The following is a 17,787-nucleotide window of genomic DNA, read 5'->3' as shown; positions in this document are numbered from 1 at the left end:
AAAAAGAGGATTCTAAGGGGAAGAGAAGGCTGAGCAACGGGGGTCCTGAGGGACCAGACCGGTTGACAATCTAGAGGAGAACAAAGACAAAAAACAGAGGTGAGGAGGACTGTGGTCAAATGGCAAGAGCATGGGCCTGGGAGTCAGGAGGACCTGGGTTCTAATCCTGGCTCCTCCACGTGTCTGTTAGGCAAGTCACTTCACTTCTCTGTGCCTCATTTACCACATCAGGAAAATGGGGATTAAGATTGTGAACTCCACGTGGGACATGGACCGTGTCCAACATGACTAGCTCGTCTCTCCCCTAGCCCTTAGTAAGGTGCTTGGCACAAGGTAAGCGTTTCACAAATATCATCGAAAAAAAGGTGCACAGATGATGGGAGAGAAGAGAAATCCGTACGTCTGATGCCCCACCAATTTTTTGTGGGTTCCGGCTGTTTCTCGGATTAATTTGGGTCTAAAATAATTTTAACCCTGCAGCAATTTAATCGTGAGGGCAGTAGGCAAGTACACTAAAATGACCTACTGTTGTGAAATTACGATCCTGGTTATTACTGCATTGAATGTCTAAGAATCAAAGGCAAGATCCCAAAGATCCAGAGGGAAACCCAAAAAGTTTGGAACGAGTGAGGTGGGAGAATTCATTGCATACAGCACTAGCTAACCAAAAGCCTTGAAATCCTCTCCATGCCCACCTCTCTCCTAGCTCCTAGTGATCGCTGCTCATTTGAAGTATAAAACCAAAGAGCCAGAAAAGAGCGAGTGGCACCCGCAGACAGGGAAATGACTAGTAGCCAAAGGTCCAGCAGCCCGAGAAACTAATAAGAGTCGTCCTTCGGAGAGAAGACAACACCAACGGACAGGGACACTGAAGTCGCGTGTCCCTTTTTTTTTTTAAATAGTAACTGTCGAGAAGCAGCGTGGCTCAGTGGAAAGAGGACGGGCTCGGGAGTCAGAGGGCAGGGGTTCTAATCCCGGCTCTGCCGCTCGTCACCTGTGTGACTTTGGGCAAGTTACTTCACTTCTCTGGGCCTCATTTACCTCATCTGTAAAATGGGGATTAAGACGGTGAGCCCTACATGGGACAACCTGATCACCTTGTATCCCCCCCAGGGCTTAGAACAGTGCTTTGCATACAGTAAACGTTTAACAAATACCATTATTATTATAATTAATAAATACAATTGAATGAATTGAATGAATGAATGAATGAATGAATGAATACTAAAGGCATGGCCCACAGCCAGGAAGACGTGCACTTGAACTGTTTTTGCGACTGTGGGGACGATTTGCACTGAACCATCCACACGCTCCCGGCCTTTCCTCGTCCAGTAGCACACATGGGGCGGGAAGGTCTCTGGGCTACATTCTGCCCTCTGAGCAGATGGCACCACTTGGCCGTTCGACATTTAAGCTGAGTGAGGTGATAGGGAGAAGTGGGTTCTGACGGCAACTGGGAGGGTAGTTAATGGCCTGTTCCTTCACCGCCCACAACTGTACAGAATTCTCCACCATTCCCTCACCCGTTTGGTACCTCGCGGACTGGCTGAATAATAGCTGGGGGACTCTCTTCTCCTTTCTTGGCCAAAACAGGGAAAACGCAAAAAACAAAACAAAAAATAAAACCAAAACCAAAATTAGAGTTGTTCTCTGCACGACTAGATAAACTGGATCTGGAAAACTGCAGGATGAGCGGGGCAGGCCCCACGCAGGCAAAGATGGCTCGGGGGCTGGGCGGTGTCCCCGGACTCGATGGGCCCGCTCCCAGAAATCGCCCGACGATGGAACCGCCCGGGGACAACTGCTGGGAAAGAGACAGAGTGTCCTGGACCATCACTTAATGGAGGTGCCTTACTGGGAAGGATGTTGGGGGGGCGGGGGGGGGTGTGCGCGTGCGCAGGGGGGATCCTAGTTAGGACCTAGTCTTGGGTGGCATCTCCGAGTCATCAGGGAGAGTCCCAAGATGGTGCCGTTGATTGCGGGGACTGGGAAGAAGCACACGCTGTAATGGGTAAGGCACAGGCCCGGGAGTCAGTAGGTCATGGGTTCTAATCTCGGCTCTGTCATCTGTCTGCTGTGTGACCATGGGCAAGTCGCTTAACTTCTCTGTGCCTCAGTTACCTCATCTGTAAATTGGGGATTAAGACCGTGAGCCCAGTGTGGGACTGTCCGACCCAATTTGCTTGAATTCCCCCCTGTGCTTACTACACTGTCTAGCACATAGTAAATGCTTAACAAATTCCTTTTCAGTACTTATAAAAGTGCTTGGCACATAGTGAGCACTTAAATGCCATTATTGTTATTATTATTATTATTATTCTGTGGTCACTGTTTCCCTCCTCTAGCTGAAATGCATTAATCGAAAAGAAACGAAGCGCCGAAGAACGCCCGACGGGCTTCTGATTCTCTGTCACTGAAGAGGTCACTCAATCATTGGTATTTATTGAGTGCTTACAAGTGGCGGGGCCAGGATCGGAACCCAGGTCCCTCTGACTCCCAGGCCCGTGCTCTACCCACTGGGCCACACTGCTTTTCAGATTTTATTATAGAGAGGTCAAGGTCTGGTAAGCAAGTGATCCCGGGGGCTTTTCCCTCGTCCGTCCATCTTCAGCGATCCTGTCCAGCTGGCTAGGTGCCACAGCTCAAGCCGCCTCAGTTGGCCACACCCAGTGGGGCCCGCCGGGGTCACTGGGCTTGCTGGAGTCTCAGAGGGCCCTAATCAGGCTCACTGACCGGCCCCGCTTCGCGACAGGCTCCCCGACCTACGACGGCTTCGCCGAGCGGCCCGACGAGAAGGGAAAGGGTTCCTGCCTCCTTCGGGTGGGCAAGGGCTCGGGGGTGGGCGAGCACGAGAAGGGACCGTGAATCTATTTACTCATTCCCTTATTTAGAATCTGTCACCCGAGGACCTATTTTTGTGAGCGGAGGGGCCGGGGAGGCTACCTCTCTCAGATGCATCTGCCTTCTGTGGCCTGTCAATCACGAGGCGGAGGTGAGGGTGCGTCCCGACCGCAGGCGAAGCGGGGGGGGGGGGGGGCGGACGGGGGGACGGGGGGAGGAAGGGAGGGCTCTGGGCTACATTCTGCTCTCTGGCCAGATCACACCACTTGGCCATTTCACATTTTAGCCTAGTGGGGCGGTGGGGAGATGTGGGCTCCGACGGCGACAGGGCGGGCTTGGGTTTGTCATGGTAGTTGCTGGCCTGCTCCTTCGCTGCCCAGATCTGAAACCCACCGACCACAGTAGGCGACCTCCAAAACCACCCGTCAGAGTTAGCCACCCCTCAGGCACGTGATCCGGGGGTGGGGGGCGGAGGGGTGGGGGGTGGGGGTGGTGTTCAGGGACCTCTGTCCCGAGCATCGTTACTCTGCTTTTCATCTTAACTCCTCCTCGGAACACACCCACCTTTCCAAACTCACAGCAACCCCGAGTCCCAGCCGTCATCCCCTACTGAGCGTGAGCGAGGCCGGCCCGGGGGAGAAGGGGAAACGATCCCAGCGTCGGGCCCAACTTTCTCTCAGAGGCTCTCCATCTGAAGGCCAAGGGTGGGACCTCTGGTCTCCTCTCTGCGGCAAACGCGCCTCCAACTAGTCCCTCCCCTCCGGACAACCCACAGGAGAACTCACGGGCCTGTACGTGTCAGGAGAGATCATTTTTGGGAGCTCCTGTGACCCCATGCCCACTTCCATTTCCAGCCTGTCGGTCAACGGGTCCCCAGGTTAAGGGATCTGGGGCATACAGCGGCTAGAGTCTCCCAGCTTGGCTTAACCCGATCCGGATTCTGGTCCCGGTCAGTCTGACCCAAATTGAAATCTCCAGAGTGAGACTAGCCTGGGTCCAAGCGGGCCCAGAAGGGAGCCCCGACGGTACTTCTTGGCAGGGGGAGGGGGCCTTCTCCCGAATGTAGCCCTCCCCACCAGTCACCGTACCACCCGGTCGCCCACCCAGGCCCAACCGAGGCAGAGCCCTGACCGGGCGGCAATCTACGGCCCGGCCCGGCCAACCCGACCCCCAGGACCGCAGCTTCCAGCCGAGGCCCCTGCTGCACTCGAGTGGAGGTGGCCTCGAGTAGAACCAATAAGCAAGTGTGGCCTAGTAGAGAATGGGGCTAGGAGTCAGAAGGACCCGGGTTCTAATCTTAGCTCTGCCAAGTGCTTGCTGTGTGACCTTGGACGAGTCACTTCACTTCCCTCCGCCTCAGCTTCCTCAACTGTAAAATGGAGATACCAGTTCTCCCTCCTACTTAGGCTCCGAGCCCCATGTGGGAGAGGGACTGTGTCCTACCTAATTAACTTGTACCTACCCCGCTTAGCTTGGGCGCTTAACAAATATCATTGAAATAAGACAGAAGAGGTCTTGAGTCTTACTGCTGGGTAACGCTCCCACAGCCACGCGGTCTTTTCACACAGGGAGTTACTTGTCCCAGTGAATTTAGAGCCACAGCGGTGCCCCCCCGACCAGCACAGCCATCGTGAAGAGCCCCCAGCGTCCGGTGAAGTCCCTGCTGCCCCAAGGGGGGTGTCGTGGCATGGCGGGCACTGGAAAAGACTGAAAGGGGAAGGTGAGGAGGCGCAGGCGCCAGGCTAACCACCCCGAGACCCTCGGGAAAGGCGGGGGCTGGGCCCAGCCTGAACCCCTAAACAAGGAAGAGAGGAGCACGTGAGCTCGGCCTAAACTTTCGACTTCTGGCCCTCAAGGACAGGCAGGGCCCCCGCGCTCCATTTTACAGGGGAGGCGGAGACGGGCTGAAAATCCCTCGTGTCCCCTGAAAGAGACCGGAGCATCGTTTCGCCGGCCTCCTCATTTTCTTTTCCTCAAGCCATCGGCGGGACACACCTTAACAGCAGTCCTGGTCCCAGTCGAGCTTTTCCGAGGCAGAGAGATGGCCATTTGGGAAGCCATCTTCTCGCTCCCGGGAAAGAGCCTCCCACCCCAACGGCTCGTTACTCCCTCGCGGAACCGTCCCAGCCCAGGACATCTTCTCCCCTCCCCGGGAGTCCGGCAGCGGGTGCTCCCTCTCCCCCCACATTCCATATGCCGCGTAGGCAGGGTTGGCGGGGGGGACACGGGAGGGCCGCTCCCCTCCACCTGCAGCCGGGCGCGACCCATCAGAGAACCGTAAAGCCCCACGATCCCCGCCGTATCGACGGGGAGCGGCTTTTGTTGTTTTATCAACAAGCGGCCAAGGAGAAGTACAGGTTAAAATATGGACCTTAAAGGAAGGAAAACAGAAACCGGGCAGTGGGGAATGCTTCATATTCCTAAAAGCCTTTTGTACGTTAACACATGGTGTCTGCTTCTCTCTAGTCACCTATTTATCACTCTCCTCTTTAGAGAAGGGAGAAAGTCCTGGCCGCTTTCCTAGTACCGAGTTTTGTGGCCGGGGGGCTGGGGGGGGGGGGGGGGGGGGGAGGTTGGGACTGGGAGGGGAGAAGGAGGAGGGCGCTTTAAGCATGATGCAAACCATTTGGAGCCGAGTGAGAGCGCTGCCAACACAAGCTGCACTATTTAAACAAGTGAGGAAATGATCGTATATACAACATGCCAGCGAGCACACACACACACCACACACATACACACACACACGCACCAAAGGAAGTCGACAGGATTTTTTTTCATGACACAGAGCTGGATGTCAGCGGCTAAAAGGTCGATATTTTCCCTTAACACCCTCCTCAATGACTTAATCGTGTTCCGTTTGCACAGAAAACTTCCCAAGAATAAAAAAAGTCCAGAGAATTGAGGGGAGGGGCGGAGGGGGACGGGCGCTTGGCCCGGTGCTGACCTTGTCCGAGGTTTTCTCCACGTAGCAGGGGTCCTGGGGGGCGGCCAGCAAGGGGACGAAGCCCGAGAGGAGTCGGTCCTCTTCCAAGATCAGGAGGGTGAGGTCATCGTCCGGGTCCTTGTACAATGGCACCTCCGACTGATTCACCGCGGTCAGTACGTTACAGAAATCGGCCAGCGTCGCCCACACGTCCACGGTCACCCTGGGAGAAACGGGAGAAGCGGGGAATGAGTGGCTCTGAGGGGGGATGAGTTGGGCATTCTCCGCACCCGCAAGCAGGGAGGGAATTTCTGCAAACCTCCTCTGCCGCTGGCATCTGCCAGGAAACCTTGCGGAGCGAGCCAGGGCTTTCGATCCAAAACCGAGCCCATGGCAGCAATCTGGGTGTGTTTCCATCCACTCGGAGCTAAAATTGATTAGGGCCCCTTCTAAACCCCACCAGAGGCGGGGGAGGGGGGAAGGAATTTAAAGGACCCGTTGCCTAACGCGGGCCCCGCCGGTGGTATCTCTCCAGACACGGCCTGGGACGGTCCCTGGGCTGCTTCAGACCCGTGGTGCCTGAGGCAATTCTCAGGATCTCCCCGCTCCTGCCCTGCCAAGGACATGTCACCCAGACACGTCACCCCGGCGCCTGGCTCACCGCTCGCCCCTGCCCCCGGGACGGCCGCGGAGGGGGCTCGGACCCAGAGGGAGAAAGCCACATGCTCTCATTCCCCCCAGCCCGCTTCCAGAATCTCTTCCTCCTTCCAAGCCGGATGAATGCCGCTCATTCCTGGCCTGACAGGATCTTCCCAGAATGTGGAGGCAGAAGCTCCCGGCAAAAACCGGCTCAAATTTGCACTGGCGCTCGGGCTCGCCCCGGCTGTGGTGGCTCTTTCTTCCCTTTCCCCGCCCCACGCCCCGGACGGCCGGGTCTCTACCGCCAGCCCCCACCCGACTCGGCGACGAAGCCGAAAGGGAGGCCCGGAAACAGCTCGATTCACCTTACGGCGGGCTCTGTCTAGGGCCGGGGTGTGGGAGTGGGGATGGGAACGGGGGCGGCGTGATGACACCTAAGGGGTGGGGTTCATCCCGACACCCGGCAAACCCCTAGGGTTCAGATTTTCGCTTCGGCAGCCACCAGGGCACCCCGGGCTTCCTTGCTGTCTCCGCGGCAGCCCATTAGCCCGGGGCCCGGCCCCGAGAGTCAAACCGGGGCCGGGAGCGGGCTCGGGCAGGGCTGCGGATTCAGTTTCTCCTCCACCTCGGGCCGCCACCCAGCTGAGGCTTCCGGGAAGGGCAGTGACCCGGGAAGTCCAAAGACGAGAGATTTCCAGGCCAACAGGGCGGGGTGGGGGGGAGGAAGAGCAGGGGAAAGAACCATAATGAGAGATTTTACAATTAATCCACGAGGTGGAGTGGCATCGGGCGAAGAGAATCAGGAGAATCAGCATATCCCGGAGGGTCCCCGGAGAAAAGCTCCTATACTCGGACCCCACCTGCTAGGCGGAGGCCCCTCGGGCCCGAGAGGAGCCAGGGCTGAGCTGGACGGGGCCGCCCGGACAGCCGACGGCAGGGGGCAAGAGGAAACCGGGGAGGGCCTGGGGCTCTCTGAGCCGCTCCAGGTGGACGGAGCCCACACCGGTCTATTTACCGGAATCACGCTACTGGGAAGACGCGGTGAGACGGAACATCTTGTTTCTGAGGGTGTCCGGGGAACCGGGCGGAACACGGCTCCTACGGTCACACGACGGCACACGGTCAACGCGCGTGTACCGCGGGAAGCCTTCCGCCTCGCGCCCCCCGGGTGCGGGCCGACGCGCACGCTGGAGGCTAGGTGTACCGGTGGGGGAGGGCGCTCCCCTCTCCACAGACACCGGCAACCGGACTCATTCACAAAGCTCCATCTTTTGGCTCAGCCGGGTTTGGCTGTCAGAAATGTTTAAATATGGAAAAAAATAAACAGTTGCAACACGTTTCTGTGCAGAGATCTGTCCGAGCCCCTTTGTGATGTAATGGGAAACGCGGCGTTCGGGCTACCAGCTGTAGAATAAACAGAGCTTCGAGGGTTAAAAGGAACTGAACTTTCCACGACCCCTATCTGCAGAGAAGAAAATAATAAGAGGAATGATGCACTGCCCCACAGCTCAGATAGTTTATCCTCCGGCCCGGCTGCAGAGACAAGCACCGGATGTGATAGGGCTGCTCAGGGCCGCCTCCGAGGTTAGCTCTGCCCATGGGAGACCCACGGGGGCTCGGAAGCTCTTCCATTCCCCCGGCCCCCCTCCCCCGGTGCCCCGTGGGCGGCTCGGGCCTGCGGCCCGAGTCCGGTCACATAGCCCCGGCGAGGCCCGGCCAGAAGGCACCGCTCGGCCACGGACCCGCAACTCGGAAAGCAAACAAACAGGAAAGACGACGGGGTGGGGAGAGAAGGTGAAAAGTCTCCCCAGTTGAACTCCAGGCCCAGGCCGCATGGCGGGTTAAGGCAAGGGGCCTCAGGGCGATGCCACGGCCCGGCCCGCTCTTGAGAGCGCCGGTAGGCACGGGTTGGAGGCGGTTCTCCGACAGGGAGAGGTGGCGGGACATCGAAGGGCTCGGCTTGGCGGAAGGTCCATCCCCTTCTGCCACCATCTTGGACCCAAGAGGCGGAATCTCGTGGCCCCTTTCGGTTCCAGTTTACCACACTCTGGTCCTCCCTCGATCCGTCCAGAGCCTGCTGGTTCTTGCCTGGGTGCCCGGCCCGGGTCTGCCTTTTGCCCCTAACCAAGGCCTCGGGACTCCATCCGGGGATCATCCGGGTTGGCCCTCTCCCAGGATGACGCTCAGACGAATACTACTTATTGACGAGTTCACCCCCGGGAGGGTCGGGAGAACGTTCGGCTGGAGCCTCCTGCCCCGCCCCGAGAAGAGCAAGCAGGCAGAGGATGGTGAAGGCTGGGCCAGGATGGGAATCCAAAAAAGGACACCTCTGGAGAAGGCGACAGAGTGCCTGCCTTCCGTGACTCAATCTGGCCTAGGGAGCGACTCATCCACGGGACCTCGAGTAGCTGTCCGCGAGGGTCCGCGCCACCGGATGTTCAAATTTAGCTGCCGGCTTCTCACCTGCTGTGGCCACTAGTCCCTCGGCCACCCTAAGCCCCCGGAGTCTTTCGACGGGCTGCGGCAGGAGCGATCGCCCGATCGATCGAATCGGAGTAGAGCGGACAAGGTAGGCCCAGGGCGGTGAAAGACGAGCCTCCTTAGGCCAAAGCCTCTGGGGTCAGCGAGAAGGAAGGCCCGCGAACGGGACAGGCTTAGAACCTAGGCACCCCCAACTGGCTCTCCTCCAAACGTGCCTCTGGGTTGGAGAGGTCGGCTCTGTGGGTGGTCAGATGGTTTCCTGCCCGAGCCAAGACACTGAGTGACCCGATTGCTTGTCCCCGCAGAACACGCCACACACCAGGCCAGAGCGGCCTCTCGGATGGGGCCGGGAGGGGCCGGCGCTCCCAGATCTCGGCTCGGGGGAGCGGGGGAGAGGCCGGCGTCTGTTAGCTTGAGGCGTGTCCTCAGAACCAGGGCTCGCTCACCTCCCCACAGACACACATTCACTTAGTCCACCAGGACAGGAAAAAAATAAGAGTTAATTTACTTTTTATTGCCTCAGAATTCCAGGGTTTAATGTAGCTGTCAGTTTGAGTGCGGTGCAGCTGCCGGCCGATACAATGCAGCCCAGCCCAGGTGATTGGGGAAACACATTTCACGCAAATGGACCAACACACACGCATACACACACGCCCCCCACCACCCCCACCCTTGGCTTGCTGTATGGGAGATACTGACTCGGGGGCTGGGGTTATTAACCCTTTGGGATCGTAACCCTCCAGGCTGGGGTTAGTTCCTCAAGCTACAATGGGAAACTCGGGCCTAGCCAGAAGTTCAGGGAAAGCTGGGGACCCGAGCCGCTTAGAAGGCCACGGGATGAGGTTGTTTCTAGCCGGGGGTTCTGTTCAATCGATCGTTCATTCGACCGTATTTCATTCGATCATAGTTACTGAGTGCTTACCGTGAGCAGGGCGTTGCACTACGTACTCGGGAGAGTACGGCATAACAATGAACAGGCACCTTCCCTGCCAACACCGAGCTTCGATCCATCAATGCTATTTGCTGTGTGCTTACTGTGTGCAGAGCACTGTACTAGGTGCTCGGGAGAGTCCGATACGACAGAGTTAGCAGACACGTTCCCCGCCCACGCGAGCTTACCGCCTAGAGGACGAGCTTACGGACTAGAGTCTTTCCTGTGCCAAGTGCCCGGTGAGGTTAAGGTGACCCGCAAGTCATCGAGTGAAAACCACCTCTCGCAGGCGTTTTAAGACCAGGAGACCAATCTACCAGTTTTGTAGGGAAGAGGTCAGCCAGGGCTGGCCACGCAGACCTCGGCCGGGGGGACCGGCGCATGGGAAATGAGAGCACTTAAAGCCTTAGGTGCCCCACCCGGGCCCGGCCGCTCCTGCCAGCGAGGCCGAGGTAGCGCTGAGAACTCACACACCCTGCCATTTTTACTGGGGGGAGCAGGAGGACTGGTGATTAATATCAAGCACAATGACCCCATGTTACAAGCCTGCAGGGGCCTGTGGAGGTGGCCATTTCCTGTGTAATACCAGCTTGTTTAAACACTAACATTCAAACTCCACAGCTGCAGAACAAACCCGGAAAGAGTTGAGTGAGAAGAAGCCCTGCATTGTGTTTCAGACCCATGGAAGATCAGAGAAGCAGTGCAGATGGGAAACGAGTTGGGTCTTTCAGTTCCTGGGGTGAGGAGAGCTGGAACTGAGGCCGAGGTAGCACAGAAACCAGCCACCTAGAAGCCCGAGCAGGGTTGGGTCCCTGGGTCAAAGCCAAGAGGAGGAAAGGCCCTGACCACTGAGAACTGCTAAATTGCCCATGTCACCCTCCCCAATTTTTTTTTTTTTTTAATGTTCTGTCACTTCGAAACCCTCTGAGCCACCTGATCAGAAGACCTAAGTCTTCTTTTGGGGCGCGGCAGTCCCTGAGATAATCTAGCTCTCTTAAGAAGACTCCCCCGACCCCCAAGGTGATCAGCAGAAACCCCAAAAGGTAAGTTGGGAACAGAGAGGGACAATTTAGGATTCAAGAATCCTGGTTACGCCGGAGCACCGAGGGAGGATCATCGAAATGGTTCACTTACATTCGGCCTATTTCAAGCCACAAGGGTATTCCTCGGGGCCGGTTTTCGGGGACCGTCCTGCCCCGACAGTTCCGGGTTGGGGATGGGGAGGAGGGGGGGGGGACGGGGAGGGGAAGGAGGGGGTAGTCCATAGCCAGGCTGGGGAACAGCAGCCTCGGGCCACACCGCGTCCTCAGGGGGCGGAAGAGCGTCTCTTCCAGATGCTCGGGCTGTGTGGAAAGGAGGCGAGGGAATCGGGACATTGATTTCCTGAGCAAACATATGGCCGGGGCAGGGAGGCTAAAGGTCTCTTGGGGAAAAGGCCTTATCCTCCCTGACCTTTAAAGAACAGAACGGCTCAACTGAAGACGCCTCTCCCTTCCGAATCTCAGGAAAAGCTTCCTGGAGAGAGACGACCCCGACTCCATCCTATTGGGGAAAAAAAATCTCACCTGGCTCAGTCACCCGAAGTTACTCCCAGAACCCAGCCACCTGCTTGCCGGACCCAAGGCGGTGGGACTGTCCTGGAAATGAGAGGGCCCCAGAGCTGATCAGGTAGGCCCACCGGCCCTGAGGACCGAGTTTCAGAACTTCCTGGATGCCCAAGGATGCCCTTGTCATTCCGCCGGGCTAGGGGGGACTCTGGCTTCGGTTCTCCTAGAGTACTAGTCGGCGAAGCCCCTGTAGGGTCATTACTGTGTGTTAAAGCCATCAGGCCTGAGCGTTTGGGAAAGGGCATTCCCTACGGGGCCCCGACTTCTCGGTGGCAAGAGCGGAGGCCACGGCCGCCTCCCCGGCGTGGATTCTCACGGTTCCCGCCTCTACAGACTTTCGGCTGCGACCGCTCCGACACGTCCCGGCAGCCTAGCGCTCGGTGGACCCGAGTGACCTCGGCCCAGAGCCGGGAGGAGAGCTCTTCCTGGGTCATCTGGGCTGTACCCTGCCGGGGTCAAGCCGGAGACAGATCCCAAGGCCTCCTTCCTCGTCCCGGGGTGCCCTGTGGGAGGCCGAGGGGAGGACGGGAGGGGAGAGCCCACTCTTGAGGTGGGGGAATCACATGTTCCTTGCTCAGCACTGGAAGAGGAACACCACGGTGCCAGGCTGGGGGACGCCCAGCCCGGGGGACTCCCGGCCCGGAGTCAAGGAGGCTAGCGGAGGAGCCAGGGCAGCACGAGGGCTTCCTTTAGCCTTCACCACTTCCTTTGGGGAAGTGCAGATTGGGTACTGTTTAGTGACCCTCCGCGTGCCCCCCGACTCAGTCAGCGTCCCGAAGGGGGCTTATCAGACTCGGACTCGGCGCTTAATAACTGCCCCGCAGGGAGAACCTTAACCTCTTAATAACTGTCAGGGAGAAGCCTTTCTTCGAAGCCCTCTTCCTTGACCTTTGGGTGCCACGCCACGAGCAGCTACGAGTCTCCAGATCGGCGACCCCAACCGAATAATTTATTTCCCCCAACGGCTGCTGCATCACGGCAGAATGTTGTTCTGGGTGTCTACTTGCTGCCACCTTTTTTTTTTTTTAACGCCGTGTGTCGAGCACTGTTCTAAGTGCCGGGATAGAGCCGGGTTCGTCGGGATGGACGCAGTCCCAGTTCCACGTGGGACTCACAGTCTAAGTAGGGAGGGAGAACGGGGATCGAATCCCCATTTTACAGAGGAGGGAACTGAGGCACAGAGGAGTGAGGTGATTTATCCAAGGTCACACAAGAGGCGACCGGCAGAGCCGGGATTAGAACACGGGTCCTCTGACCGCCGGGGGCGGGTTCTTCCCGCTGAGCCGCACTGCTCCTCCGGGGCTAATCCCCCCTCCACCAGCCCCCCCCCGGCTAGTAAGTTCCCCATACACCTTTACCAGAACCGCTCTTCCGAACTGCAGGAAAACCATGGAAGGGCAGTGAGCCCTGGAATTTCTGATGGTTTTCTTTTTTTTTTTTTGTTAAATTTGAAGGGGACTTGAATCCAACAGTGTGATAAATGCATCCGAGCTACAATTAGGAAGATATATAGCATCAGAACGCGAAGGTCTGGGCAGCCTGGTGAAACGCGGGCTCTCCAGAGCCCCAGCTATGTTTCCCATTATGTAACCCTGGTCATGGGCAGACAGCCAGACTCCAAATGAAAAAGAGACTCTGGCTTGGCACCGGTTCTATTTTCCTATCCTCATTCGGGGTCAGCGCAGTGTCATACAGCTGCAGAGAAAGCTCTGGGGATTAAACCTGGGAAAGACTCCAAGACCAGGACCTGGGTTCAAGTACCAGCTGAAAGCAATAAACCAACTGCCACAGCTGGGCTGAGTTTGGACGTTCTCAAAGTCCCCTGACTCTTTCACTTACTGAGAACCAGAGATCAAGATGACAAGAGGATTCTGCCTGGCCGGAGGCTGAGGGGGCAAGTCGGGTTGGCCTGCTGGCCCGGCCCACTCTCTCCAAAGGTCCTGGGATGCTTCGGCTGCTCGCCCTGAACCCGTGGAACCCTCTGCTCCATCCCCGTGGACCGTCACTTTGACAGCTTCCAGCCTTTTCACTTGGTGATGGGGCAGTTCTAGCCACTCCCAGGAAGAGGCCCTCCGAAGGAGCAGCCTGGCCTAGAGGAAAGAGCCCGGGCCCGGGAGTCGGAGGACCTGGGTCCTAGCCCCGGCTCCGCCACTTGCCTGCTGTGGGACCTTGGGCGACTCACTTCGCTTCTCTGGGCCTCAGTTTCCTCATCCGTAAAATGGGCATTCAATCCCTGTTCTCCCTCCTACTTAGACTGTGCGCCCCACGTGGGACGGGGACTGGGTCCGACATGATTTCCTTGAATCTACCCCAGCGCTTAGAACAGTGTTCGACAAGTACCATCAATTAAATAGACAGACTGTGGTATCTGTAAAGCTCTCACCTCGTGCCAAGCACTGTTCCAAGCGCTGGGGTAGATGCAAGGTAATCGGGTTGGACACGGTTCCCGACCCAGAGGGGGCGCCCAGTCTTAATCCCCCTTTTACAGACGAGGGACCTGAGGCACAGAGAAGTAAAGTGACTTGACCGAAGTCACCCGGCAGGCACGTGGCAGAGCCGGGATTAGAATCCACACGCCAGGACTCCAGGCACGTGATTTTTCCGCTAGGCCACGCTGCTTCTATTATTATGATGATTATCATTATTAATAATAATGAGGAGGACAGGGCAGAGCAGGGGCAATCGTTCCAGATAATTCCCTGCCTCTCCCATCTCTGCTGGTGTATCTCCAAATGGCTCATGCTGGAGGACAAATGAGTCTTTCTGCCCTGGCACGCGGCTGGAAATGCACCTGTACCTCGCTCACTCCTTAAGGTCCCCCGGGAACTCCTCTTCTAGGGGAGGACCATTCAGTGGAGTCAGTGATACGGACAAGGATGCCACCCTGTCTGGGAAGAGAACAGCGGCTGAGGTCACTGACCTCCGGGATTCCAACAGGTTTCTGGGGTTCTCCAGGACCAATGGGGGTCCAGGCAGACAGGAGGGTGCTCTAAAATGTCTGCCTACTCCCCCTAGATGAGGTGGGGGGAGAGGGAGGGGCAGGTGGATCAGAGGTCAGAAGGCATGCCAAGGAAGACTGGGCGGGGGGTGGGGGGTTGGGGCCGAGATGAAAGATCAGGTCTCGGGTCTTGGGAAGCAGCGTGGCTCAGTGGAAAGAGCCTGGGCTTCGGAGTCAGAGGTCATGGGTTCGACTCCCGGCTCTGCCACTTGTCGGCTGTGTGACTGTGGGCGAGTCACTTAACTTCTCTGTGCCTCAGTTACCTCATCTGTAAAATGGGGATTAACTGTGAGCCTCACGTGGGACAACCTGATTACCCTGTATCTCCCCCAGCGCTTAGAACAGTGCTCGGCACATAGTAAGCGCTTAACAAATACCAACATTATTATTATTATTAGGTGTCCAGTGTACCCCCAAGAGATGGATGAAAGAGCAGAAAGGGAGCCAAACGGATTTCTGGTTCTACCACCTGGAGGACAACAATGAGGGGATAGTGTGTGGGTTGGGGGGTTGGGGGAGGAACAGCCAGTACCCGCTCAAGACAAAGCCACGTGCACCAAAGTGCCGGGGGGGGGGGGGGTCCAGAGGAGGCTTTGGGGTTTCCACAACCCCCTCTCCATTGCCTCATCTACCTCTGCAGCCCTAAAAAACCAGCACCAAGCTTGCGGTGGACAGTGAACAGGAATCCAGAAAACGGGGTAACCCGAGGTTATTCCCGTCGGTTAATACCCTGACCCAAAGGGGACGAGGTGGGATCGACGCTGGCGAGGAGCCGCGCTCTGCATCTGCAACTCATGCTTCCCCAGCCCAGATCTCAAGCGCCGACCATGTGCGGATCGGGGGCCGACGGGACCACCCGGCACAGCCGGGCTCTTCCTTCAACCCAGAAGCCCAAAGGTGGCCCCAGCTGTTATCCCGGAGAGAAGGCAGGGATGTTTTCGGCGCAGGGGGCTCTCCCGGTCACTCCTCGGCCCGGCCGGGCTACCGGGCCGGGTTGCGGGGGCTCGTCCCTCTGGTCTGGGGGTCCCCGTAGCCGTTCCGGAAGGGTCTGTTCTCCTCGGGGTAGGAGGAAGAAGTCCGGCGAGGGCGGGCCCAGCTCACCCAGGACACCCCTCCCCGTTTCAGCTCTGTAGGGTCCAGGAAGCAGGGCAGGGCTGTAGCCAATACCACGTGCCCTGGCTGCAGTTGGAGCCCTTGCCCAAAGATGGGCAGCAGCTCGCACAAACCGGCAGTGGGCCATGGACTGCAGCATCCAAACCGAAAACAGACTCGGCACCTCGAGCAAATGAGGCCCAGCACTTCCTGTGTGAGCTTTCCATTTCCTCGGCCAAACAAAAGCCAACGGGAGGGAGGAGTAAGGGAGTGAAGGAAAGAAGAGGAGGAGGAGGAGGAGGAGGGGGAGAAGAGGAGAGGGAGAGAAGAGGCAGGCGGTAAAAAAGGGAGGGAGTGGGCCCGACGGCCGGAGGCCCCCGTGGCGTGTCAGGGGGCCGTGGATGTGCCACATGGCAGCCCCGAGACAGCGTGGGACTCCGGGCACCAGGCGGCGGGGAGAGCGGGAGGGCGGAAGGGAGAGAGGGAGGGAGAGAGAGACAGAGAGAGAGGAAGGGAGGGAGGAATGGAGAGAGAGAGAGAGAGAGAAGGGAGGGAGGAAGGGAGGGACAGTAGATCCTAGCGCATGCTCTACAGTGGCGGTTTCAGATACTCGGAGATCTTGGCCCTTCCTTGTCATTTTCAGTCCAAAACTATACCAATCGCCTAGTCCGCACTACGGATTAACGGCCTGAAGAGTCTGCGACTGAAAGCATTAACCCTTCAGGGGCTGCCCCGCAGGGAACCCGGCTGCTTGGCGGCCAGAAGGAGAGCTGTCGGGTCCTCCGCTGCGGCCCCGACTATCCGGCCCGGGACCGAGCCCTGGCTGACGGAAAAGCCGGCCGGAGCCCACCCTGGCAGTCCCGGGGAGCGCTTCTCCGGGCGGGAAGTGCCACCCACACACACCCGGAGCTCTGAAGGGGAAGGAGGGCCACGGAAGGGATGGGCGACCGCAGCTGTCCGAGACCCCTCCCCTCCACGTACGTAGCCTGCCAGGGCTGGGACGTAGAAGGCAGAGGGTGGAGAGGAGCGGCGGAGGGGGACGGGATGGGGCGGAAGATTCCACAGTGATGGGTCCACCCTGACGGCCGGGAATTGGGCTGCGGAGTTGGGAGTGCAGCGTTGATGGCCCCAGAGCTGCAGCCAGAGGCCTTCCCAGGCAGGGGGTCTCTTCGCAACCTGGGGCAGCTCCCTTCGCGGCATCTTCCCTTCCCGCCCTCCCCCGGAAGACACCCCAGGGAAAAGCATCACCCTGGAGTATCAGCCCGGGGGGCTCTTCGGGTCTGGGTACGGCGCAAGCCCGGCTCTTGAGAAAGGCAGAGCAGGAGATGCCTCGGGAGAGGCGGGGGAAGAGAACTGAGGGGCAGGGTAGAAACACAGCTGAAAACCGCCAAGCACAAGGGGAGGGAGGACGGACCAGCTGAGGGAGCGGAGACCCAAGAGGGTGACGGGGGGAGGAGGAAGCCGGAAACAAGGGTGCCGGGAGAGCAGAGGGAGTGACTTACTGCGGGGGCAGGTCGAGGGAGGTGGGCGGAGGGTTCCAGGTGTCCGGGTAGCCGAGCATCCAGTCCGACCAGACCTTCACGCTGGGGAGCAGCTCCTTCAGGTCCGTGAGGAAAGACGACACCTTGATATCATCCTGGTCGCCCTCGCCCTCGGGGGAGGACGGGTGAGCTGCAGAGGCAAAGGGGGAGAGCTGGGCCTATGGCCGCCGAGGCCCCCGCCTGGGGGGCCGAGGGGGATGCTGGGATGGCAGCAGCGAACTCTTAGGGGAGGGAGACCAAGTCCACGGGACGGCTGGGCCCGAAGATGGAGGAAAAGCACCAGCGCCCAAGAGGATTCTGAAAAGCAGGACAGAGAGAGAGACAACCAGTGCACCAGGCGCCCACCCCCACCGGACACACCTGCAATCGATCAATCGGTCGATCGATCAATCAATCAATCGGTGGGACTGTACGCTCGTCCTCTACACCGTAAAATCACCGTGGGCGGTGAATGCGTCCACCAACCCGTTACACTGTCATCTTCCAAGCGCTTAGCACAGTGCTCTGCACAAAGTACGCACTCAGTAAATACCACCGATGTGAACGGGACTGAGTGCTTACTGCGTGCTGAGCAATGACTGTACTGAGCGCTTGGGAGAAGTGGCAGACACACGATCCCCGCCCTCGGCATCCTTACAATCTAGTAGGGGGAGAAAGACATTAAAAAAATGAACTACAGGCAGGGGAAGGATCAGAATAAAAGGATATGCACGTAAGTGATGCGGGTGAGTCAG

The 17,787-nt window shown here is 58.3% G+C and overlaps 1 protein-coding gene across 2 annotated transcripts in view; it reads right to left on the bottom strand.

The window, feature by feature from the left end:
• The window catches only part of SMG6 (SMG6 nonsense mediated mRNA decay factor), a 173,624-nt gene that overhangs the window by 66,658 nt on the left and 89,179 nt on the right, over nucleotides 1-17,787 (bottom strand). For both annotated transcript variants that reach the window (XM_029082026.2, XM_039914430.1), the window contains exons 12-13: nucleotides 17,015-17,183; nucleotides 5,786-5,987 (exon numbers count right to left, since the gene is read on the bottom strand). In XM_029082026.2, the coding sequence (XP_028937859.1) occupies nucleotides 5,786-5,987; nucleotides 17,015-17,183 (371 nt within the window). The remainder of the gene's footprint in view (nucleotides 1-5,785; nucleotides 5,988-17,014; nucleotides 17,184-17,787) is intronic.

This window comes from Ornithorhynchus anatinus, chromosome 17 (assembly GCF_004115215.2).
Source record: "Ornithorhynchus anatinus isolate Pmale09 chromosome 17, mOrnAna1.pri.v4, whole genome shotgun sequence".
NCBI classification, from domain to species: Eukaryota; Metazoa; Chordata; class Mammalia; order Monotremata; family Ornithorhynchidae; genus Ornithorhynchus; species Ornithorhynchus anatinus.
The sequence above is the reverse complement of the archived record's forward strand: the minus strand, read 5'-3'. Positions and strand labels throughout refer to the sequence as shown.